Genomic DNA, 25,888 nt, shown 5'->3' with positions numbered 1-25,888 from the left:
TTATGCCCATATTTGAGTAAACTCACAAAAGTGATATTTTTATAGCAAAAGATAAGAATACCTACTGTGTGTGTTTAATAAAGAACATAAAATAATAAGTGTGTTAATATGTAAGGAAATATGAAAATTTAAAAATAATCATATAAATAATTTTTTAAGTTATTTATTGTTGCACAAGTATTTGTTCCATTCATAAATGGTAGAATAATAATTAAAATTGATAAACAAACTATACGGCTCAAATTTTAACAAACAAAGGAGGTAATAAATGAAATCCTTCAAGTACACACCAAAGATTGTAATCCTCTACCGGTGTTTCTCTCATACATTAAAAATAGATGTTCTCCTATTGATATTAATATTGTATCTTTCTTCTTTTACCAATTACTTGTTCATGGTAACTCTGTAATCTTTTGTAATTCTTGATGTCTTCAAAAGTTGAGTATTTTTAAAATCTTTCATCTGTTTCTCTTATGTAGAATTTCACTTGATTGTCTATGGCTCAATATTTTTTATCGCTAGGGATTATTAACAGATTCAGTTTAAGTCTATATATTTATTGGTGCTAAGTGTGTATGTGAAGTACAAAATGTATATTATTAATATTATGTTCATCATTATTACTAAAATCGTTTTGTCAAACTTTTGCTTAACCACTTCTGTGTCAATATCTTTTTAAAGAAATCTATGTAAACCATTGATTATTAAATACAAGCAAAAATTTATCTAAAAAATGTCATGTTAAAAGTAATAAAATAATTAATAATTCCTGATCAGATACTGAAATGGCTCATGCAAAAGTAAAATATTACATTTTTATATTGTGGTATCCCCAATTATAACAAATAATTAATTAGTTAATTCAGTATATAGTTAATTTACAATCTGTGTAACAATATAATATAAGATACTAATATTGTACAAAGCAAAAGAATTAAAAATCAAAGCACAATTCATCATTTTATTGTTATATTGAGACTAGAACACCGGTAAAATATTTGCGTACAATATTGGTTATAAGACATGAAATATTAATTTGCTTTATGCCTTAGACATATTTACTATAAATTAAAATAATAGTTTGTCATAAGTAATGGTTATTAATAGTGATTTATTATTATATATAAGGATAAAATAATTTGTGTATCAATTAATTATTACATTAAAGTGTTGATATTATACTCGTTCAACCTGAGTTTTAATATATCTTAAAACATTTCTAAGTCACATTTCGTGACGTCTTTCCATTTTTATAAAATGTATTTTTAAAATGTCATTATATTATATTCAGTCATAAAATGAACAAAATTTATTACGTAAATTATAAAATTGTATATTTTTATTTTATACAGGAGCATACCATTAATTTACTATTTAATAATATTAAAAGAAAAATATTCCAGAACTTGAAGTCACTGCATCATATATAAAGGTATTATGAACTGGTTTATATTGATTTGTAACAAATTTTATAACTTCTTGAGCTGCAAGGCCACCTAAAAATGCTGATACCGAATGCAACTCCGCTCCACCAAATCGACAAAATTCATGAACATAATCATCTTTTACCAATGGTCCACATCCCCATTCATTCAGTAACTTTGTTATGCATGCCTAAACAAAAAGGACAATTATATAATAATATTCATATTTTTTCCCCATTAAAATAATTATTTTATATGAAACATACCTTAAGCTTAACTATATCAGGTTCTACTTGATCATCAAATTCTCCAGGATATGAATTATATTCTGTTTGAAATTTTTCAACCCCCCTAAGAACAACGTAATAAATCATCATACTCTCAGGATTTTCTAAACATTGCACTGAAAAGAGTAGAGAATTATTAATTACTAATTTATGTCACTCACAGGATGTTTAATATTTTTAAAACTATACAATTATTTTTAATCATTCTGCTTCCAAATTTTATAAGTTATTATATAGTACCTATATTGCTTGCATCAAAAATTTTAGAATCATATTCATCTGCGATACACGTTCCCCTTTGGACGTGTATGTTCAAAGCATGTCTGCAAAACAACTTGACATCTCTTTCAGAAATGGAATCTGAAGATTTTCCTAATTGTCGTAACAGTTGCAATGTACGTCGCCATACTGCTTCTGCATCAACTATCGCTTGTTTGTGATATCTATAATAAACAAATTTATCTAAATATACTAGAAAAACGATATCTTTATAATAAATGTCTTATAATAAAGAATCTCACATTTGCTGAAATGTTATATATTTTTCCGTATCTGCTGTCATATCTGGCAAAGTACCTTTTAATGGTAATAATCCACCTCCCTCATTTTCAACAAAATCTTTTATTGCTTTAGCTATAATCCAAAATGAACTACTCTAAAAGTATATTAAATTAGTTTAAAGTAATATTATTCACTTGTATGATAATACTGTTTTGTTATACCTTAGCTGTTAAGTTGATGCATTTATCATCATTAAGAATATTCATTACATTCTCTGGAATCTCACTACATCCTACACATGTATTAACAGCTTTAATAGCTTCTTCAAAATTTTCTTCGCTGTTTGCAGTATCATTCTCATCTCTTCTCATTCCTTCTTTTATCATTTCTTTTAATTGACTTTTTTCTTTGTAAGTTTTTGGTAATTCCCCATTATTTAGAATCCAATTTTCTAAAAATTTGTACAATATAACTAAGTATGGTATATGAGAGTGATCTTTAAAACTCAGTTCATCTAAATTTATGGTATCAAGATGCTTCTTTAATGTCTCAAATGGTTTATCTAAACGCAAATCTGGAGTTTCATTGTCTGGATGTGTTTCTATGACTGTATGTTCCTTTATTTGAATCCTCATATATGCAATAAATCCTATACTTCTACACACTATTAAAGGTATGTTTAATTCCCAAAGCCTTTGTGACAGAAGAATTAAAGATCTGAAAATTTTTTCTTTTAGAATATATAATTTAAAATAGGTGTCAAGTTCCTACAATAATTTATTATTTATAATGGTTCTTACTTTTCAACTAACGAAGTAGCTACAACAACAGTAAAATTGTTGAAAAAGTCAGGACTATTGCATAAAATTTCTTCAGGTTCCTCATCTATATAATCACCTCTAACATCAGAATTTAATTCTAACAACATTTGCGTTGCTACCTGTGCTCTTGATTTCCCTATACAGTCTGCTTCTAGAAAGAAACTATTTAAAAATACGCATTAAATAAATTTAAAATATTTTGATACAACTCTTTTATGTATAATTATTAACATCTCTGCATACATACTTTGCCCCAATATCTTCATTAGTAACCTTTTTTCCATCTACGATTGTAAATGCCCCAATGCCTGGTAAAACTAAGGATTTTAAAATTTCTGTACCGAGGCCTGTAGCATTTATGACACAAACATGTGCACTTTCTAACGCAGTTTGACCATGATCACCCCATAACCTATATGTTGATATTATTAATATATTAATATTATAACTAAATTAATTAACTTATTATACAAATTTAATTATTCGTCAGGCTGATTAGAGAGAATTATTTTATTATAAATATACAATTACTTCCAATTACCTTTCTGATCCTGAAATAGGATAGGTTTTATATATCTATATATGTATATGTATAAAATCTATACCTTAATTGTCTATCATATTTTCTGTTTCTTTCAGATTGTTCTGGTGATTTCGGTGCTGGTGATGCCATAAGGATAGACTAATAAAAATGGAATAATAATACAACACTTTAGATCAGATGAATTACACTTCTGATCAAACTATCAAACTGACATACACAAAACAACCATAAGCGCAAGTTTACTTATAAACTTTCACAAATCGTCATGAATAGAGCAGTTTCATAGATAGAACATTATAAGAAAAAAGAAGTAACCCTTTACAAACTGAAAAGTTCAGTTTTAAATTCTATTGTACGATTTATTAAAATAAATAGTAATTAACCTCCACACGTATATTATTACAGTTGTAATATTGAGTTATTGCAGATAAAATAATCATATATATCGCGTTGATTAAATTGATGTATATGTATGTGTTTGGTACATATAATTTATACTCCTGACAAATATAAACAATATTGTATGTAATTTATATTTTGTCGTAAACCTCATTTATTATGTTGCGGGTTGATCGTACATCGTACACCATGCTTTTGAACAAAAAGTTTAAAGTTATTTTTATTGCACTATGAAAATTTTCATTTTTTTACAGAAATGGTAGGTAATTAAAATATTGAAATGCAATCAAAAACATATCTTCAATTAACTTTGGCAATAATTAAACCACATGTTGTTAAATCTCCTTTTGTGCTTCAGGTAAGAGGATATAACCTAAATTTAATGCAAATTTGAGACATATATACAAACGTATACTTTTAAACGGCAGCAAAATAGGGTTGGTGGAACAGTTGATTTCCATTTCTGAATAAGATTATGGTAATATTTAAATATTATTGTAATTTCAGAAAATTCGAGATTCAATAATTGACAATAACTTAAAAATTGTCAGATCACGCAGGACAATAATTACTCAAAAAGAAGCAGTGTTATTTTATGAAGAACACAAAGAAAAGTTCTTTTACAATCGTCTTTTGACATTTATGTGTAGTGGCCCATCAGATATTTATATTCTAACAGATCACAATGCTATTGCTAAATGGAGACAATTAATGGGTCCTACAAAAGTTTATCAGGCACAATATACTGCCCGTGATACAATTCGAGGAATGTATGGTCTATCAGATACAAGAAATGCAACGCATGGTTCTGGTATACTCTTCACTTTATAAATCCCCATCTATGTTATTTGTGTATAATATAAAAAAGTGTTCTTTTAGATTCAGTTGCATCTGCAGAGAGAGAAATAAGAATATTCTTTAGTGATTTTAATTTTAAGAAATGGTACGAACATGATGAAAAATATTATAATTTAGGTCAAATTCATTTTGATCCAGTAGCTTTTGTGCATACTATTAACACGAGTTTCCCTAATAAAGAACAAGTTACAAAGTAAATATTGTAAATAAAGTATTACTAAATATTTAATAATATATAATTTTACAAAAGTTGTGTATATTATATACAGTTATTAAATATAAATATACATACATATATATATATATATATATATATAGATGATGTATAATAATTCAGCACCTGACAAAGAAATATCTTCAATATTTAGGAACAATAAAATAAGTTGATATAAATGTATATATTGTAATCTTATTTTGGTTTGCTCCTTACTTGAGATTTAATAGAAGTACCCTTTACTTTTATACGAACTTATCAAGGATTAATCTTGATTTTCTCATATTACCTTTTTATATTTAATTATGTATTATCATTAATAAATAATATTTGAAGTTATGAGACATTAAACTTAGTTTCTAAATATACATATAAAATCGATATACTTTCTTTTTAGGGATATTGATCAAAAGGTTTCTTCTTGTTCTTTGGTTAAATATGTAGTTAGTTGAATAATCAAGTATACAAGTATTTCAATTGAAAAAAGAAAACTATTATACGTATATGAACTTATTTCATCACTTTCGAGTGCTGCTAAAAAGCATTTCTTAACTATCTTTTTAATTCTTTATGAAACTTCATCAGTTTTCGAGAGAAACTTTTAAGATATTAATGTTTGATTTGATGAACTTTACAAATTGGTAAAGCTCCATTGAAAAATAAGGAAAAATAATTCCTGTTTCTTATACATTAAATTATATAACTGTATATAAAACAATAACAATTTAAGCATTCATTTTTACATAAACTTTTGGTCTTGAGAAAACTTTTATCCCTTCTTCTAATTTGTTCAGTTGTTTCTCTATTTCAATTTTTCGTCGTTGCGCCCTAAGGGTATCCACTTTTATAGGCATCATATTTAATTCAGTTACATAATCTTGATAATCTAGAATAGTAATATTGATTTAAATAAACCACGATTTCACTTTAAAAAACTTAATTTTTAAATTACATACTCTTTTTTAACATTTGCAATGTCTCCTTACGCTCATTATCAGGTAATGGAACATGTCCATTTGGACAGTTAGGATCCAATTCTTCTACTTTAGCTCTCTGTACCCTTTCTTGAATTTCCTTTCTGTTCTTAATATACCTAATCAAATAGTTTTTCAACAAAAAAGTTTTAGTCGGAAGATTTAAAATCTAAGAAATAAAATTAAAAATGGTATGTACAAATTATAGATCATTGATGTAATAATTGCTATTTGTAGTAAAAAATATAAGAAAAAAATCAAATCAATGTATAATAATAAATATATGTATAATACATATTTACATACCTTGGAACTACACCCATGCGATAATTTGTAGGAAGATTGTTATTATTACTATTATTACTGGTGGTGTTATTCATTTGGGTTGCTATCTTATTAGTTGCAGTGGTATGTTCTTTGTTTAATTTAATAAAATTTACTTCTTCTTTAGATAATACAAATTTGGAACTTTTTGTATCATTTTTAGCTTGTGTATTTTTTTCAACAACTCGAATATCTCCTTGATCTAAAGGTGAATTTGTTATACTTCTTGAAGATACATTAATTTCTTCATTTGTATTATCTTTATTTATTGATTCATAACGATTTAAATATTTTTTTGAAGGGTATCTACACAGAGAAATTATTATTAGCAAACTTTAGACTACTATAATAACAATAATAATGATAATGACCTGTACACAAAAATAACAAATAAAATAACTCTGAATAAAATATACAAATATACATACTTAACTATTCCTTCAGAAAATAGATCATCAATTTCCTGTGTGTCCAGTGTCTGAATACCTTGATTTCTAACTTTAATTTGAACCTTTATATCATTGTCAGTATCTCCCACTGATTTATATGAAAAATTAGGATTTGATGAAATATTCTCATGTAATTTCTGTGTACATTTATGTAATCCTTTATTTTCCTTTTTCCTTTCTTTAATTAACAAATTATTACTTGTTGAATGTATTGTCTTTTTCATAAAAATATTATCTTTGTCTAATGTTGACGCACTTATTTTCTTACACAATTCTTGATGCTGATCTAATTTACTATTTACACTTGTATTCACATTATCATGTTTTTTTGTTCGAAGATTTGTATTAACTTTTGATAAAACATTATTATTTTGATTATTACTATAATTATTATTATTAATTTTTCTATGGTTGGATATTTGTGATTTTTGTACATCTTTTGTTCCTTTATTAATATGTAAGTGATCTATACGACGAAGATTTTTGACATTTTCATGTATGAAATTTTTTCCTTTTACTGATTCTAAAAAAGAAAATATTAATTACTAAATAATTTACAATAAAAATGTAGATAACAATCATTACAAATGCTAGTAAATATAAAGTTACTATTTTAATATTAATAAATAATTTTGTAAAAGACATACTTGAATCAGGAAAAATGCCTTTTAGCGTTGTCATGTCCAATTGTTATTTAATACTACTGCCTAAAAGTGATATTTTTTCTTTCTTCGTTAATCCATAAAATAAACAATTACGATTGTAATATTTCTAACTGAATAATTTTTAATGCATAATTTCCTTTACTATTAGCGTTACTAAATAAACAATGTTGTTTATAACTCGAAATATACAATATATAAAAATGATTAGAAAAACAGTATAGCCAACACAATTATTAAATTTATTCTGCTGGGAATTTGTATAAGGTATTGAAAATCATTTTTGTATCCATTTTATGAAAATATACAAAATAATTCTTAGAAGAAAACCTAATTGTGATCATTTTAAACGAACAAAAAAGAAATTATATAAAAAGATGTTTACCTAATTAATGAGATTATTATTCAGTAATATATTTTTATTAAAACGGATAAGAACATTCAGAAAGCACATTTGCTTTTTTTTTGGTGAGATTACATAATGCTTCTACATGAATTGATTTCTTAAATAATTTTGTCATAATTATAACATATGTATTTATAATATGATACACATTGCAATCATTGTTTATAGTCTATCCAACGTGTTGAGTTGATTGAAGTAAATAAAACCACGTGATCAGGATCCAGATGAAACAGGATCGCTTCACAATCTTGAGATATTATAAAATGAAATACTCCGAAATAGCTTTTGAAGAATGTCTTCCTTCGATGAAAACTACAACTTTGCATACTGAAGGAAAAAATAAACTATAAAATAGGAAATATAAAATTACATTCTCGAATGTTAAATTTCTAAGTAGAGAAACCGGATATATTCGTCAAACTAACTTCAGAAAATATATCTCTTAACCTTTAACCAAATATATCAAATTAGGAAGCAGAGATAAATTTTTTCTACACTAACGAATATAAATCTGTTCTTGAAAATCATAATTTGTTAGTAACTATAGACTAGCCCACGATCGTTCCATATGACTGCATCGGCCAATAACTAGAGTTCCATATACCTTGTAACCAATATCTTTTCCCCTAATAATTTAATTCATTAAATTGACTACAGTACATCTGCTGCATCTTTAAATTAATTTTGATAGAATAAAATCTTGTATATATATTATACTCAAGTTAAAAGGATTATTGTATATAATAAAACAAAATATTAGTGGAAGGTATATTATTCAGATCACTTTTTATTATAATTTTTTAGATAATAAAATTTTATTATTTTGTATTGTTTTAGTTACTGCGTTAGTAAAAATATTTATATATTAAAATAAAATTAAAAATGAAGCTACCTTTAAAATAGTACAATTTATTATTTTTATACTCATCTTTATTCTAAAATACGATTAGAAACAATAATACCAGATTATATCAGTAATTATGATGAAATTTATATATGCAAAATATATATGTATTTCAAACTATGTACTTTCTGTGACTTATTGTATATTATACATTTTTATATAAATAATTGATTACGAAATGATTTATCAAATATGTTATTAATTTTTAAAAATTGTTATTTGAAAGTGAATTATGTAAAAAACATATTATAGGATATAAACGACACATGATCATGTATTTAGAATTAGACTTGCGAAAATACCAGTGTAGCTTCTTTATTTAAATTGATTTTAACATTTTAACAATTATTAAATAATATGAATGAAATATAAATAATAACACGTGTTTAAAGCGAACGCTTAGATTTAAAAAAGGACTTTAAAAAGTACACGGTATCCTTTCACTTATTCTCTATATCTTATCATTTAAAATTTCCATTTCCCTGATATACTCTTACATCGATTTTTACATTATTATGTCATCTTTAAATAAATAAGTTATAAAATCTCTTTATTAAATTGATATAATACAAGTTGTAATTGTTTAATCAAATAAAATAACATTGTTTGGTACGTTAAGTTTTGATGGTCTTTTGGAACAGCGTCTATACTAAGTGACTTTAGCCGTTTGGAGATGGATAGTTTACCGTGTAGACATCAATTTACGGTATAGGCTTGAGACAAAGCGTAGGGTAAAAATAATATTTTTTCTGCAAGATCAATTATTCAATTGCCAATTGGACAATAAAATAACAAAATAGTGCGTTTGACAATTAATTAATTTCAGTCATTTATCGACAGTGGTGTTAATTCATAGCTGTAATCTTGACAGACGTTTTATACTTGTGAAAATTTCTGTTGCCGACGCAATTTTGTATTTTTATTACAATTTTATTGCAGGTAAATCATGAAAACGATTTCTGACTTAAGATTATTCTTAAAATTTTTTTTATTTACAAGTATTTTATGAAACACTTGTATTATTTTCGAAAAAAGGGATTGTATGTCAAACCATCGTCTTTTGTTGCGTTAGCCAATTACACAGAAAATGTTTTCCCGCCATATTAGTAAAACTTGTTTCGGGTATGAAATTTTTAATAAATATGAGTTTTAACCTTTAATAGAAATGAAAACTTTTATGTCACGTTTCGAATATACTTATACTATCTTCCCGTTACGATTATTTAACTTTATTTTTATGTTATATTTATACTTACTGCTCCAAATTTAATTCAATTGTACTCTAAATGTTGAACAAACGATCTATACAAATTTATATTAAAATTAGTTGAAATAAAATTGTATTTATTTTAAAAGGATAATTTTATTATTATTTTACAATTATATCTCAATAATATCCTGTCTATTTAATATGTCAATAATACTAATAATGGAGCGTTTATAACATAATGTGTAGTATGGTTATGTAAAAATTTTCTGCTTAATAAACAACTACGAATAAGGAATGCTATACTTGAAATATTTTTTCATACATGGAGAATGTTATTAATGATTAAAATTAAAGCTCTATAGTAAATAATTCATATATAGATTTGTAAAAGAAAGAATGATAATATTGTAAATATTAATCCGAATAATTAGTTATCGATTTCAATTGTAATTTAAGTATTTAGTGGATACATAATTGTAATATTAATATTAAAAGAAAAACATATTGTTAGAAGCTATGTATTACGAGCAAGTATTTCTTCTCGTTATAAAACAATGCTTTCTAATATACCTAAACATTATAGTTCATATACCTTGATCACCTTCACATATTAAGAATTATAATAATGGATATGGATGAATAATATTTAGATATAATATGTAATTTGACATCAATTGAAATTGTCATAGTTTATTATATATATTGCATTGAAATTTTATAGTTACATAAAAAGACTTTCTGCAAACATGAGTAATACAGTAGAAAATGGAAGTGGTGATAATGTATCAAAGAAAAAAACTATTGAAGGTATATATCAAAAAAAGTCTCAGTTGGAACATATTTTACTACGTCCCGATACTTATATTGGTTCTGTTGAACCAATGACGGAAATGATGTGGATTTATGATAAAGAAAAAGAATCAATGGTACAAAAAGAAATAAAATATGTTCCGGGATTGTACAAAATATTTGATGAAATATTAGTAAATGCGGCAGATAATAAACAGAGGGATCCTAAAATGGATACAATTAAAATTGAAATTGATCCGTAAGAACTATTTAATATCTATTACGAAATGGATAATGTATAATAATAATTATATGAATTATAAAATGAATCATAAATGATAAAATTAATGAATAATAAATTTTATTTGTAGAAAAAATAATGTTATATCTGTATGGAATAATGGTAAAGGCATTCCAGTGGTAATTCATAAAGAGGAAAATATGTATGTTCCTACAATGATATTTGGCCATTTGTTAACATCATCTAATTATGATGATGAAGAAGAGAAAGTAACAGGTGGTAGAAATGGCTATGGTGCCAAGTTGTGTAATATTTTTAGCCACCGCTTTACTGTGGAAACTGCATCTAAGGAATACAAAAAATGTTTAAAACAAGTAATTATCTTATAAAAACATTTGAAATATTTGTTTTATAGTAATATGTGTCTGTAATTATTTAAAATAAATATTTATAGACGTGGAATAATAATATGGGAAGTGCAAGTGAGCCTAGGATTAAAGACTTTTCTGGCGAAGATTTTACAAAAGTCATATTTTCACCAGATCTATCAAAATTTAAAATGCAGTCTTTGGATGATGACATAGTTGCTCTAATGTCTAGAAGAGCTTATGATGTAGCAGCTTCAACTAGAGGTGTTAAAGTCTATCTTAATGGTACTAAGATTCCTGTCAAGAATTTCAAGGACTATGTTGATTTCTATATCAAAGGTAGAGAAGATGAAGGTGGTAATCCTTTAAAAGTTGTATATGAAAGTTGTGGAGCTCGCTGGGAAGTAGCCGTTGCTTTATCTGACAAGGGTTACCAGCAAATGTCTTTTGTAAACAGTATTGCAACAACAAAGGTAATAGATATGATGAAATAGAATAGATGAAATTAATGTTTATGTATAAAAAATTGAACAAACTCTTTTGCAAACAGGGTGGCCGACATGTAGATCATGTCACAGAATTAATAGTGAAACAATTAACAGAAACATTAAAAAAGAAAAATAAGGGTGGAGTAGCAATTAAACCATTCCAAATAAAAAATCATTTGTGGATTTTTGTTAATTGTCTTATTAATAATCCCACATTTGATTCACAAACTAAAGAGAATATGACATTGCAACCTAAAAGTTTTGGATCAAAGTGCACACTTAGTGAAAAATTTATTACAGCTGTAATTATTAAAATGCAATTTTATTATTAATATAATACTTGTCTATATATGTATTAAATTTTAATTTATACTTAGGTAACGAAAATTGGAATTGTAGAAGCAGTTTTGACATGGGCGAAATTTAAAGCCGATAGTCAGTTACAAAAATTGGGCCCCAAGTCAAAACAAAGAAAATTGCAAGGTAAATTTCGTGTATATTCATACGATACAAATAATTTTAGTTATTTATATAATCTTGTATTTCAGGTATACCAAAATTGGAAGATGCTAATGATGCTGGAACTAACAAATCATTAGAATGTACACTTATATTAACTGAGGGAGATTCAGCCAAAACCATGGCTGTATCTGGACTTGCGGCGATAGGTAGAGATAAATATGGTATATTTCCTTTAAGAGGTAAATAATGCAAACGTCATGTAAGTGAAAATTACTTAAATTATATATAATACTATTTATAAATGTTTTCAACTTTAGGTAAAATTTTGAACGTAAGAGAAGCAACACATAAACAGATTTTGGAAAATGCAGAAATTAATAATTTAATAAAAATTCTTGGGCTCCAGTATAAAAAGAAGTATGAAACTCGAGAAGATTTAAAAACATTACGTTATGGAAAAATGATGATAATGACTGATCAGGATCAGGTTAATTTTCTATTAAATTTTACATTTCCATGTGCATATTTGAATTGCATAATAACATAATTTTGTCAAATGTATTTATTAGGATGGTTCCCATATCAAAGGCTTATTAATTAATTTTATTCATCATAATTGGCCGTCATTATTGAAATTAAATTTCGTAGAGGAATTTATTACACCTATTGTTAAAGCTTCAAAAGGAAATCAAATATTAAGTTTCTTTTCAATGCCAGAATTCCAGAAATGGAAGTCAGAAACGGAAAATTTTCATACCTACAAAATTAAGTACTACAAAGGTTTGTATTTCTATTATTTTACAAATTTTGTTGTTTTTTTGTTTGGGATACATAAAAAGATCTGTTACTTATAGGTTTGGGTACTTCCACTGCTAAGGAAGCAAAAGAATATTTTGAAAATATGACTAGACATAGAATTCGATTTAGATATGATGGAGATCAAGATGATCAGAACATCATCATGGCTTTCAGTAAGAAATGTGTTGATCAACGTAAAGATTGGTTAATGAACCATATGGATGAAACAAAGAGAAGGAAGGAAATTGGTCTCGGAGAACGCTTTCTGTACGAAAAGGATACACGGACTGTGTCCTTTTCTGACTTCATTAACGTAGAATTGGTTTTATACAGTAACTATGACAATGTTCGGTCTATACCAAATATGATCGATGGTTTTAAACCTGGACAAAGGAAAGTATTATATACATGTTTAAAACGTAATGACAAACGTGAAGTAAAAGTTGCACAATTAGCTGGTTCTGTAGCTGAACATTCAGCATATCATCATGGTGAAATTTCTCTTATGTCAACTATCATTAACCTCGCACAAAATTTCGTAGGAAGTAACAATATAAATTTACTACAACCAATTGGTCAATTTGGTACGAGACTCGCCGGAGGAAAGGATGCGGCGAGTCCTCGTTACATTTTCACAATGCTCAGGTATACATGAAATTGCATATACAGAATGTCTGTTTTATCTGAACAAAGTAGAGTATCTCATAAAGAACTAAGTATCAAAGAAATGTTTTTGTAAATGATATTTGGCATAATTAAGGACATAATATAAATTGCTTTTTCTCTAAAATAAACAATCTCTCTTAAAGCATTTTTTTAATACTTTCAGTTATTTATTACCTCATCAAAATAAAACAGATATTTTGTACAAGAAACAATCTATATATATGTAATCTCCTCTGTTATTCACAGTCCATTAGCAAGATATATATTTCACAAACATGATGATCCTTTATTAAAACATGAATATGATGATAATCAAAAAATTGAACCTGTCTTTTATGTACCAACTATACCAATGGTATTAGTGAATGGTGCCGATGGTATTGGTACTGGATGGATGACAAAGATACCAAATTATAATCCTAGAGAGATAATTGAGAATTTATATAGGATGATGGATGGTGCTGATCCAAAACCAATGGTAACATTTTTTAAAAATACTTTTTTAATATTCATTGTACATGTATTTTACCATATTTTGTCACATTTTCTACAGGTACCATATTATAAAAACTTTAAAGGGGTCATAGAAAGTTGTGGAGATTATAGATATGTTATTAATGGAGAAATCTCAGTGATAGCACCAGATAAAGTTGAAATTACTGAACTTCCAGTTGGGACTTGGACTCAAACATATAAAGAAACAGTATTGGAACCAATGTTACATGGAACTGAGAAAATCCCAGCTATTATTACGTAAATATAATTGTTATTTTAGTATCAGTGCTAAAGATAAGTGATAAAAAGATATTTACTACTTGTTTTCCCTTACATTATTCTAGTGATTACAAGGAATATAATACAGATACAGCAGTACACTTTATAATAATGATAAATCGTGATAAGTTAGTAGAACTAGAAAGAGATGGTCTTCATAAAGCATTTAAATTGCAAACAACAACAACAGTTACATCTATGGTAAAAGGCAAATAATATATTTAAGGTATTTAAAACTCAAACTCATTTATAATAAATTCATTTTTACAGTGTGCTTTTGATGAGAATCTATGTCTACAAAAATATGATAGTGTTCTTCAGATTTTAAAAGGTTTCTATAAAGTAAGGTTAGAAACGTATCATAAAAGAAAAGAATATTTGGAAGGTATATTACAAGCAGAGGCATCTAAACTTTCAAATCAAGCACGATTCATTCTAGAAAAATGTGATGGTACTATAGTAATAGAAAATAAAAAAAGGAAAGATATGATTGCTGAATTAATTAGGCGAGAATATGAATCTGATCCAGTCTTGGCCTGGAAGTTATCACAAAACAGGGAAGAAGTTTTAGTAAGTATTGTGTCTTTATTTTAAAACAACATATTTGAAATGTATTAAAATTTAATTGTTATGCTACATTAGGAAGCACAAGTAAGTAGTAAAAAGAAACTTATGTAAACAAAAACATTTATTACAACTATAATTTTTATTTTACTCTAAATATTTAATATGCAAATTTCTGTAACATATTGATAGGAAGAAGTAGCAGAAAATGTTGATGAAGAATCAGCTACATCATCTACAGCTATTGGAAAAGAGAACTTCGATTATTTACTAGGAATGACATTGTGGTGTTTAACGAAGGAAAAGAAAGATGAACTATTACGTCAAAAAGACGATAAATTAGCAGAATTGAAAAGGTTACAAGCTCGTACACCTATTTCTTTATGGAAAGAGGATTTAGATAACTTGTTGAATGAATTGAATAGAGTAAGCGTAACTTCTTTTTATTTTTAATAAGATAATATTTAGTTTTTCTCATATATACTATATTTTACTATAGTTAGAAGAAAAAGAACGAAAAGAGGAGCAGAAGTCTAAACAATGTATTAAAAAACCACCCTCAAAGTATTACACTTCTGATGATATTCGTCGAATAGTACCCATAATTGATACTGAATTAAAAAGAAAGATTGAAAAAGCAGAAATTGTATCTAAGGATAAAAAGGAGGGCATAAAGAAACATCAAAGGGTAAATGGAGTACACGTTATTAAGTCTTTTCTTTTTTTAATAAAATCGCTTCTATATTTTTTGTGGAAATATAATATAACGTTTTATGTAACATAATAGGTAAAAAAAGAACCAATAGAAGATAAAGATGAATTTGACATGTTGATTGAATCAAATGCCAAACCTATAGACGATAGATTGGGCAATTCTCCAGAAAAGATAGAAAAAAGAGCTGGTGGCAAAAAAAGTATATATGCTCATAGTTATAATAAAATAAAAAATTCTATGAAATTTATCAATAATAACCATTTACTATATTGATTAGGATTGAAACAAACAACATTACAATTTAAGTCCAAAGCGAAAAAAGAGAAAGACGACAAGAAGAAAGATAAAGATTCTGATAGTAATGATGATATTGATTTCGGCAGTATTTCTCCTCCTCCAGCACCTCGTACATCTCGTAGAGCAGCAGCAGGTATTAATTTCCATTTGATATTTGTCAAATTTATGTGTATTTTTAATATGCTAATATTTACGAAGTTTGTTTTCGACATTACAGCTAAAAAGAATTACAACTATAGTAGTGCAGAATCTTCTTCTAGTGATGAAATACTCAGTGTTTCTTCAGACATGGAGCAGTAAGTACTTTATTTATGATTATATAACGTTATATATACACACATAAGCAATATATACTCATTAAATTTATTTTTTAGTAAAACAAAACCTACTACAGCTATCATTAATAGCGATTCTGATGATATTCTCAAAATACATAAGAAACGTAAGTAAATGTTACTGTTATGGACTATTAGTTTAACATATTAATTATATTGTTATATTGATACGCTAATTTCATATAAAAATTATAATAATTATAATTATATCTTTGTTCAAATAATAGCTAGTTCGGAAGAACTTTTTGATTCATTAGTTGGTAGTACTCCAGAAAAACAATCAACAAAAGCTCCTGCAGCATCTAGCGAAGAATCACCTTCAATATTCTCACCTCCGATGAAAGGTAAAGTATTCAATACCTTGTTAATTGCAAAATATTACATTTGGTATTGTTAGTTTGTGTTTACATATTTACAAAATATTTTATACAATGTCATTAATTTATATCTTCACTAATATTATAGCTATCAATGTCACTAATATTATGCCTCATTATTTATGTTTTAGCTCCCGCTAAAAAGAAAACTGAAAATGGTGGAAAGGCAATGAAAAGGCAGTTAAAGAAAAAAGTTGTTTCTTCCGATTCAGACTCGGAGGAAGTTATGTTTTCAAATAAACAAACTCCCGTAAGTAACAATGCAATTGATAAATAACAAAATAAAAACTATTAATAAAAATTTATAATATATCACGAAAAAATAACGCAAAAAGACATTTATCAATATTTTAAATTAATTTGCTATTTAATTGCACAAAAATTATTTAATTATACAGGTAAAGAAAAGAAAGAAGAAGTCTGAGTCGGAGGAAGAAAGTATTCTTAGTGTAGTAGATAGTTCTCCGGTACCACCTCGAAAAACTGCCGGTCGTGCTCGTAAACCTATTTCATACGCTGTTTCGGATGATGATGAGGATGATTCCAACTGATCGATTTTGTACAATATTTTAAAGGCATAAGCAAATAAACACGATCTTAATCACGATCTGTGTGATCACATTTGATATAAATTTTAACAGATTTTGCCTTAATTAAGATCAAGGCAATACAATAATTTTATATGATATTGTACATACATATACTAGAATATATAAATTAGAATATTTTAAGAAAATTACATTTTACAGTGATAATTAAATAATATATGCATAGTGTGCAATGCGATAATACATTTGAGTCATGACTGACTGTATAACATTTGAGTATCTAAATATTTAAATAATATTCAATTTTAAAATATCTATACTATCTCTGTATGTTAATTTTCTGGAGAAAGATATTTAAATACTCATTGTTTTGTAAAAAAAATTAATAAAATATTTTTGCACATGTTAGAATATCAGCTCATTGGAAATGGAATAATGTGTGATTTGTTGCAAAACTCAGTATCAATTAAGAGAAACTTTTGTTATTGTAATAATAATGTATATATATAGAATGAAAAATTTAGTTCATCTTCATAAAACACTTAGTCACGCATTAACTATTACACATATTAACTACTGATCGCATACCTTCTATTAATAGTATTGGTATTGAATGAAAAATATAATTGATGTTCTGTGTATGCTTAATAACTACAAATGTAGAGATTCACAAACATATGACAGTAATGAAATTTTTGTATTTATAATACGGATAGACTATTAATTTAAACATTAAGACTTGTTATATTAATTAACTTAAATTTGTTTTTATTTATTTTTTCTTTTTGTATATTGGATTAATTTTGGAACAAAACACATTTTTTTACAGACATCTAGCTGTGACATATCATTAATAAATAATGTACTTACCATAATATATGAAGGTAATTGTATTAATTAGCACATTCGTACGATTAATTATCTATATTCTGTGAACAAATTTTAATAAAGATAAATAATCTAATTAATCAAATAATACATAAAGAAAGAGAATATTAAATCTCCTTTTCAATATATGTTACTAAACATGTTAAAATTTTAATTTACAATATTTAAATATTGTTAAAAATAATCTTTGAATATTAAAGTTATTTTAATTCTTTTTTTCTTAATACGGATATTATTCGTTTGTTCTACTATACCACTACATTTGTTCTCAATAAAAGAGGGCATAGAATAGTGAAACTATATGATATAAAAGCTACTCGCTTTTTTTTTTAGGAATAATGTGATGTGCAGCTAATAATTTTAACTGCTCTACCTTTAAATTTTATAGGTGCCAAAGCATTTTAATATCTTGAATTATTATTATCTAATAATTTACTGTACGGGATGAAATAAAATTGATTTAAAAATTCCAAATGAAAACTTACATTAAAAAACAGACAGTTTTTATTTAAAATATTTTCCATTGGAACTATTTTTTCAAAAATTCTAAGCGCACGTTTCAAACACATGAAACAGAAATGGATACATTATTGAACACAAAAATTTCAAAATAAATGAGTAGGTCAAAACAAGTTCATGCAATCTCCTAAGTTTTCACTAGTTGATTTTTTAAGTATAAAAATAAAATTAATGTTTAAAGAATCAAAAGGGTCGATAGGCAGCGAAAAATACGAGGAACATATAAATGACATAATTCTTGAAATATTGTTTTGTTTTAAAAATCAAATTGTTCTTGAACTAAATAAATTTGTATGCTATTGTCAATATGCTAATAGTCAATGAAATTACAGATTATGAAAGTGATTTGTTTTTTTCATGTATATATAAATATCATCACAAGATATCAAATCAACCGAATGAATAACTTTTGAGTTTTTTGAACTGTATGATTGAAAAATACGGTTTTGAAAAAAGTGTATTATAAGTAACTGTTCAGAATGGAATTATGTAATAATTGTATTGTACTTTATAAACATTTATAGTTTTCTTAATTTTGCCAATTTTGTAACAAATCTTTCAATACATTATACTACAGGCTTAAAACTATTAATGAAAAAAAGGAATTTGATTTCATGATTCTTTAAAATTCGATAAATCCCATAAAAGCCCTTGAGACTAGAACGATTAAAATCTTTCAGCAGATCATTCAATATGTGTATGTATATACTTCTTGAAATTTATAGAATTTACTCGATAACATAATTTTATACTATAATTAAAGTTAAGTATAAGTAAAAAGTTATGTTTTGTTGTTTATATACAAATATTCTAATCAAATTCAATGGAAATATTTTATATTATATTCCTATTAAAAAATTTACCTAATGAAAGAAAATAATTTTATATCCACACATATGTATTGTAGGAGAAATATACACTGTTATATGTGATTCATATTTAATTAATAAGTTTACTAACTTTAAATTATACACAAATACGTAAATTTATTGCTATAACGTTTCATACAGCATCCTCGACGCAATTCCTGTTGTTTATGAGGAAGATCGTGACTATGCTGACACGCAAGGGCATTAAAAAAAAACTTTGTTTATTAAAGAATTATTTAAATTCCTCTTTTTTTAAAATGCATAATAATACTCCAAACTCTAGCATGCATATAGTTATAAAAGCACATAGAGCAGGAAATATTATTATGTAATGCTTTTCTTTTCAAGTTGACCCGTAGTTTTTAAAGAATATATCTGATCAGGCAATATTTGAATATTTGTGCAATGAATTTTCTATGAAAAAAATCTTATTCCTTGGATAAAAATTTGTTTTCGATATATGCATTTAATAGTTTTATTAACGATGCATTTTTAAGGAGTCTTCACTATATACAAATGCAAAATTGCTTCTATCGCAAAACATATAAACACTGCTTGGTGCAGATTTGTTTCGTTTTTTATCATTACAAATAATCCCAAATGAGATTTCATAGAATAAATGCTCGTTAAATGATTTTTTTTTTTCGTTCTTTCATCAGTTTGACGTCTTATTAAATGATTTAATCTTTTCCTGGTAGCAATTTTTTGTGGTAGCAGAACGATATCCCTGTTTTTTAAAAGAAGTGTTTTTCGTAAATTTTACTGGCCAAAGTATATGCTATTTTTTGCCCAAGAATAGTATGCACCAATTGTCATTTTAAACTATAATAAATATAATAAAATATAATAAAACTAATCGCGATTATTTTAACCATTATGTTCAAGCAAAATTTCTGAATTAGGGAATTTTTGCTCGATTACAGTTAATTTTTTAATTATATGAAAACGATGATTGCATAAATATACCGAAAAATTGAAAATTTTCAAATTTGACAATTATGCATACCCGTCCTCGGAGAAAAAGTAAATGAATTTATTCATTTTCTGACTAGTTTGTCTTCGAACTTAGTTTACAAAAAGCACTTCCTCGTAGAGGAATTTTAAAAGTATACGCTTTCCTGTTTAATAAATTTGAAAACCGCAAGAGAAATAGGAGAGGGAAGCAGGAACGGTTGGCTTTTAGAATAGAAGCGATGGATCTAGTAGTAGACTCTGTTCAGACTTGTAATGTATTCTCCTCTGACCATTCTTTGCCAATCACGTTGGTATTGATCTATCAACCAATACCGTGCCCACATTGTACCAACAACTTACAACATTTTAACAACTTTCTAGTACTCCCAAAAGCTGCAGGTTGTCGACAGACGCGACTATAATACAAAGCAAGGGCACTTGATAAAATAACTTAATCTTCTATTTCATAATTATCTATATATAACGTACATATATAAAACAAATTATGAATAAAGAAATAGCAACCAGGTCGGTACAGTATCATGAATCTTACTTTAAAAATTTTTAATGCCTGATTATAAGAATTGTTATATATCACGAAAATGTAAGATCATAATTATCGCGCCGAAGTCCACTCTAGAAAAAAATGAATCACTCTATTAGAAAATCATGGATTAAAAATGTACATGTGCATGGAGCATATAAACCGTGGACTGCGATTCTGTATGTTCTTTTTTTATTTGGGAGCATCGCGATTCTTTTACTTTCTTTGCATTCGAACCTTAGACCAATCAATCCGGTGTAGATAAGCCCACTCATTTCAGAATAGGAACAACCAACCAAATCTCCTCGTGTGTGTATGTTAATCGTTATTAGTCATGATATAAGTAATAATGTTAATATTTGAATAAAGTAACATGATGTGCAGTCAAATATTCATGGAATACTTGGCTGCACGGAGGTCATGCGAGGATCCACCACAGTTGTCTTTCCACTGTCAATGCTGTCCTGTTCTTTACACCATATATATATATTATATCGGATTTATTAGTATATATATATATATAGTATAAATATATACACGCACACTAGTTTTAACAATCTTTCGTCACACTCATTCATCCATACGTAACTTCAGAAGAGAGGAACGTCTCCGTAAAAGCAAAGTCCCTCTACACTGCTCTGACGCGCTTTGCCTCGGATATTTTATCTTCCGTTGCTCTCTTTATTTTCACCGAGTAATTTTCACTTGTAATGATTTCCGTCGCTATACTCCTTTGTTTTCTTTTCTTCTTAATTTGAACTTCACTTTAATTCACAATGACTTATCACATGTTTATCTGTTTCTCTCATTTCTTTTTAAACACTATTATCAAGTCAGCCCACTGTTTGATACAAGGAACGATAATACAATTGAATATTTACGAACACAACATTTTTGTCATGCTGAATAATGTAGCTTGTATTGTAGAAAGACGCAAGCTTCTGGACTTGCGACGACCAGTCTCGCATCTCTCTTGCAATGTCCTATGTAGTTGGCCTGTAAGTATAGTTGTAAAGGTGTGGTGGAAGTGGTAGTGATGGCGGTAGTGGTAGTGGAGTGGTAGTGGTAGTGGTAATCGTGGCATTGGTGATGGTGATATTATCCGGTTTTTAGTATTTACAATTCGTTATAGCAACCGCTATGTTCCTAAGATGAGATGGTGTGCAATTCAATGTTCAAGATTTGGCATGTATTAGTATATCGAAGATTTTGTCTTTAGTTTTTTTCCACTACGAACTGCTTGACGCGTTCATACCACTAAACATGCCAATATTAAATGTGGTTTGTTGCTGCTGCTGAATCTGTTGTTGTTGTTGCTGTTGTTGCTGATTATTCGCTTGACGGCCATGTTTTGGCACTGGAGGTTGTAGATATTCATGTCTAGCTAATGTCAACACATCTATGCGCTCTTCTTTCCTATATGCTAGGCAACTTCTTATGAAACTCTGTGAAAGTAAAAACATTTATGAATAAATTTAGGATTTTATTTTCATATTGACAATTACTTAAATTTTTCTAATTCATATGAATTGATACTAAAATGGGGTACCTTTGCTTCGTTGCTAACAGTTGGTTTATTTGCAAATTGAACTTCAGTGGCTTTCAAAATTGTATTCTCTTCTAAAATTGTTGCTTGAGATTGATTATGTCCAAAGGGCTAAAAACAGTTTTTAAAATGTAGATTTTCAATGTCAATCTAATAGCAAATCAATGTTATATAGTTACTATATTATAATAGTCATTATACCTTTTTGCCATATAGACACTGATAAAATATAACTCCTACACTCCAAACATCAACCTTCGATGATATTTTTGGAGGATTTTTACCAATAACAAAACACTCTGGTGGAAGATACCTATATAAAATATGCATTTTACTAATCAAGTTTAACATGGAAAAATATAAAAATGTTCCTAATATCATAAAGTATGTCTCTAAAATGAGGAAGTACATACCAATAGGTACCAGCTCCTTGAGATGTTAAATCCATTCCATGGTCTGGATTATAATTTTCCTCATCCATTACTTTACTTAATCCGAAATCTGTTATCTTTATTTCTCCACAAACATTACCTTCAGTTAATAATATATTACCTGCAAAATTACAACAATAATAGTATATAATTTAAAATTTTACTTTAAATTAAGTAAAAGTAAATTTAAATTAAATAAATTAAATAAAAGTAAAATTAAATTTTATATAATAAAAATAACATAAGTTATATACAATAGAAATTTACCAGGCTTTAAATCATAATGTATGACTGGGGGTTTTATTTCATTGAGGTACTTTAATGCAGATACAACTTGCATAACGATAGATCTTGCTTCTCTTTCAGGTATAGTCTTATGCTGAAAATATTTAATAAAATATTTAATTACAGTAATACATAATAAATGTTATGTGAAAAATACGTTAATACACACACCTGCTTAAGATAAAAATCTAAATCATGGCCATCACAATATTCCAAGACAGTACAAAAAGAATTGGCGTCAATTTCAAACACATCATACAATTTCACAACACGAGGATGATCAAGAGCTTTATGTATATTGTATTCTCGTAACGCATGCCTGCATAAAGAATAAAAAAATATATACATATATACATACATACATACACACACACATATATTATATATATATATATATATATATATATATATATATATATATATATATATATATATTACATATATATATATATGTAAAACAATGTAAAAATATATCCTTATATGAAAATAATTAATGTCACTTATGTATAATTAAAACTAGTATTATTTTAAATATGTATTTTGTTGCGAAACTGTAATTACTTTTATTTTATTAATTAATTAAACTGCTTAATTCCAAAATAAAAAATTTCATTATAAAAGTACTTACTTAATATAATTAGCTTTCTTATCTTCTTTCCAGTCTTTATTTAGTTGATGTACTTTACAAGCGACATATCGTTGCTCTTTTAAGTCAAATGCCTGTAAAAAACGAAATACTTAAAAAACAATTAATTAATTGTTTACTAAAACAAATGTTATTTTGAAATTAATAATTTCGTTTCTATACCTTATGCACTTCGCTGAAGCCACCTTTTCCTAACAACATTAATAAAAGGTAACGTTCATTCAATACAGGATGAGAATTGAATCTCGATTGGTCCTCGTTGTGAATACGTTTCAGTTCTCTAATGTGCAAGTTTCGTTCTCTTTCGAGTTTTTCCATTTCTAATTGCAGATCAGCATCTTCTTTTTTCAACGCACTTTGTCTTAACTAAAAAGACAATATATATATGAGATTATGTCAAAACTACGTTTATTGCAAATAACAATCTGAAAAATTTGCTACCTTGAGTATTTCATCAGCTTCATAATACTCTTGCCACGTATAAGATCCAGGTACTGCATCTGGCTTTAAGAAAGTAGCTTCTGTGCCATTATGCAAAGAAGGTTGAGGCTGACTACGTTTCCTACCAGTTTCACTATTCGATGGCCTTTTTTTGAGTAGTAGCTTTTTTTGTTTATCAATTTCTTCTCGTTCAGTTGCGATTTCTTCTTGCCGTCGAGCTAATTCTTGAAACGCATAACCATCCGTCCAATTTTCTTGAAACGTTGCACCCACCCTTTGAGTTACAAATTGACCCAACCTCAGTCTATTTTGCATACACTTTTGCCTAGCCTCCTTTTTTTCTATGTTTGATTTTTCTTTTAGTAGCTTCTTTACAACATCTATACACTTATTTATATGAGATTTGTGCTGTTCAATTAATTTTTGTTGATTAGCCATTTGATGCCTAAGTTCATCAGTTGTCTGAAAAAGAAGATATGTATTGTTAATTATATGAAAATTCAAATACAAATAAATCTTATTATAATAATAAATAATAATAAAAACATTAAAAAATATTTTGCTTTTTATGCATTTTTCTTTTTAGAAAGAGAAAGAGAACTAGATGCTTTTCCTATTCTATTTCTACTACTAATGTATAATTTTACACTCATAGCACATTTCAGAATTTATTTTACTTACTCTATTTAATTCATCAATTTTGTTGTTACGTAATTCTAAGTCTGAAGAGGCTTGAGTTTCAAATTCTTGTATCCTCTGGCAAGTAAGTTCTGTCTGAAATGTAAATAACACATTTTATAATAAATACAAACAAACTACTGTAACATCTGATACATTTGTCAACATAGTTCATAAATACCAGATACCTTGTTGCACCCAAATGGATGTAACATGCAGTTTCAGTTTTAGTGCAATTTTTGATAATTTCATTTAGAAAAATGATCAAAGTTCCATCTTTGATAGAAATTTGTGATAAAGTTAGTTCTACACGTTATTTAATTTAATAGGCCAGCCCTCTTGCTATTAAAAGTAAAACTACAGAGCAAAACCCAAACATATAGATAGAACAGAACTACCACACAGGCAGCAAGGAAAACACCAAAAATGTATGCATGATTTAAGGTATGCATGTAAAAAATTGTAGGACACTGTATATTTTATACATATTTTTTTCTATAATAATTAATACATTATACACTATAAAACAATTTTTTTTTAATTTTATCATTTTTGAAATATAAGACTATAGCCAAATACCAAGTCAAAGACGGCAAACATGCACACCTATTTTTAATTTAGAAATTGAAATAAATGGAAATAAACAATTTTAATGACTTAGAAGCAAAACAAAATTTATTAAATAAGG

General features: G+C 26.9%; 5 protein-coding genes across 23 annotated transcripts in view; 2 read left to right on the top strand and 3 right to left on the bottom strand.

Annotated features, from left to right (window-relative positions):
* Nucleotides 1-692: 692 nt before the first annotated feature.
* On the bottom strand, nt 693-4,235 carry APP-BP1 (Nedd8-activating enzyme E1 regulatory subunit APP-BP1). 5 transcript variants are annotated; one of them, XM_069113758.1, is made up of 9 exons: nt 4,126-4,235; nt 3,639-3,715; nt 3,281-3,445; nt 3,013-3,195; nt 2,434-2,929; nt 2,233-2,366; nt 1,952-2,154; nt 1,691-1,827; nt 693-1,614 (listed from the first exon to the last, which is right to left on the bottom strand). In XM_069113758.1, the coding sequence occupies exons 1-9, from the start codon at nt 4,165-4,167 to the stop codon at nt 1,384-1,386; spliced, it is 1,668 nt and encodes a 555-aa protein (XP_068969859.1). In that variant the 5' UTR covers nt 4,168-4,235; the 3' UTR covers nt 693-1,383. The 5 variants fall into 5 exon arrangements, with proteins under 5 accessions (XP_068969859.1, XP_068969860.1, XP_068969861.1 ...); XM_069113759.1 differs by lacking the exon at nt 4,126-4,235 and adding an exon at nt 3,794-3,933; XM_069113760.1 differs by lacking the exon at nt 3,281-3,445.
* On the top strand, nt 4,129-5,231 carry LOC138180190 (nucleoside diphosphate kinase 6). Of its 2 annotated transcripts, none has more exons than XM_069113776.1 (3): nt 4,129-4,235; nt 4,484-4,787; nt 4,856-5,231. In XM_069113776.1, the coding sequence occupies exons 1-3, from the start codon at nt 4,233-4,235 to the stop codon at nt 5,029-5,031; spliced, it is 483 nt and encodes a 160-aa protein (XP_068969877.1). In that variant the 5' UTR covers nt 4,129-4,232; the 3' UTR covers nt 5,032-5,231. The 2 variants fall into 2 exon arrangements, with proteins under 2 accessions (XP_068969877.1, XP_068969876.1); XM_069113775.1 differs by having other exon boundaries at nt 4,195-4,334.
* LOC138180185 (GATA zinc finger domain-containing protein 3) lies at nt 4,484-8,416 on the bottom strand. Of its 3 annotated transcripts, XM_069113765.1 has the most exons (7): nt 8,289-8,416; nt 7,843-8,207; nt 7,443-7,502; nt 6,775-7,318; nt 6,329-6,652; nt 6,005-6,141; nt 4,484-5,934 (listed from the first exon to the last, which is right to left on the bottom strand). In XM_069113765.1, the coding sequence occupies exons 3-7, from the start codon at nt 7,474-7,476 to the stop codon at nt 5,774-5,776; spliced, it is 1,200 nt and encodes a 399-aa protein (XP_068969866.1). In that variant the 5' UTR covers nt 7,477-7,502; nt 7,843-8,207; nt 8,289-8,416; the 3' UTR covers nt 4,484-5,773. The 3 variants fall into 3 exon arrangements, with proteins under 3 accessions (XP_068969866.1, XP_068969864.1, XP_068969867.1); XM_069113763.1 differs by having other exon boundaries at nt 7,843-8,414; XM_069113766.1 differs by having other exon boundaries at nt 7,443-7,495; nt 7,910-8,414.
* A 1,012-nt stretch (nt 8,417-9,428) lies between these two features.
* On the top strand, nt 9,429-18,299 carry Top2 (DNA topoisomerase 2). Of its 2 annotated transcripts, none has more exons than XM_069113683.1 (23): nt 9,429-9,706; nt 10,699-11,025; nt 11,138-11,381; nt 11,462-11,848; nt 11,926-12,165; nt 12,241-12,346; nt 12,412-12,564; nt 12,643-12,812; nt 12,895-13,105; nt 13,180-13,768; nt 14,036-14,267; nt 14,343-14,542; nt 14,629-14,764; nt 14,834-15,142; nt 15,320-15,553; nt 15,627-15,815; nt 15,915-16,041; nt 16,120-16,272; nt 16,357-16,435; nt 16,514-16,581; nt 16,702-16,818; nt 16,983-17,101; nt 17,250-18,299. In XM_069113683.1, the coding sequence occupies exons 2-23, from the start codon at nt 10,724-10,726 to the stop codon at nt 17,400-17,402; spliced, it is 4,518 nt and encodes a 1,505-aa protein (XP_068969784.1). In that variant the 5' UTR covers nt 9,429-9,706; nt 10,699-10,723; the 3' UTR covers nt 17,403-18,299. The 2 variants fall into 2 exon arrangements, with proteins under 2 accessions (XP_068969784.1, XP_068969785.1); XM_069113684.1 differs by having other exon boundaries at nt 9,430-9,706; nt 14,834-15,133.
* Nucleotides 18,300-18,773: 474 nt separating this feature from the next.
* Tlk (Tousled-like kinase) overlaps nt 18,774-25,888 on the bottom strand; it is a 31,845-nt gene continuing 24,730 nt past the window's right edge. For all 11 annotated transcript variants that reach the window (XM_069113700.1, XM_069113690.1, XM_069113691.1 and 8 more), the window contains 10 exons: nt 25,204-25,296; nt 24,523-24,984; nt 24,244-24,447; nt 24,064-24,155; nt 23,607-23,754; nt 23,418-23,529; nt 23,133-23,271; nt 22,921-23,032; nt 22,723-22,830; nt 18,774-22,618 (listed from right to left, as the gene is read on the bottom strand). In XM_069113700.1, the coding sequence (XP_068969801.1) occupies nt 22,403-22,618; nt 22,723-22,830; nt 22,921-23,032; nt 23,133-23,271; nt 23,418-23,529; nt 23,607-23,754; nt 24,064-24,155; nt 24,244-24,447; nt 24,523-24,984; nt 25,204-25,296 (1,686 nt within the window). In that variant the 3' untranslated portion in view covers nt 18,774-22,402. The remainder of the gene's footprint in view (nt 22,619-22,722; nt 22,831-22,920; nt 23,033-23,132; nt 23,272-23,417; nt 23,530-23,606; nt 23,755-24,063; nt 24,156-24,243; nt 24,448-24,522; nt 24,985-25,203; nt 25,297-25,888) is intronic.

The sequence above is a fragment of the Bombus flavifrons genome, chromosome 5, assembly GCF_040668555.2.
Source record: "Bombus flavifrons isolate JBK064 chromosome 5, iyBomFlav1_principal, whole genome shotgun sequence".
NCBI lineage: Eukaryota > Metazoa > Arthropoda > Insecta > Hymenoptera > Apidae > Bombus > Bombus flavifrons.
Note: the sequence above shows the minus strand (reverse complement) of the source record. Positions and strands in the feature narration are given on the sequence as shown.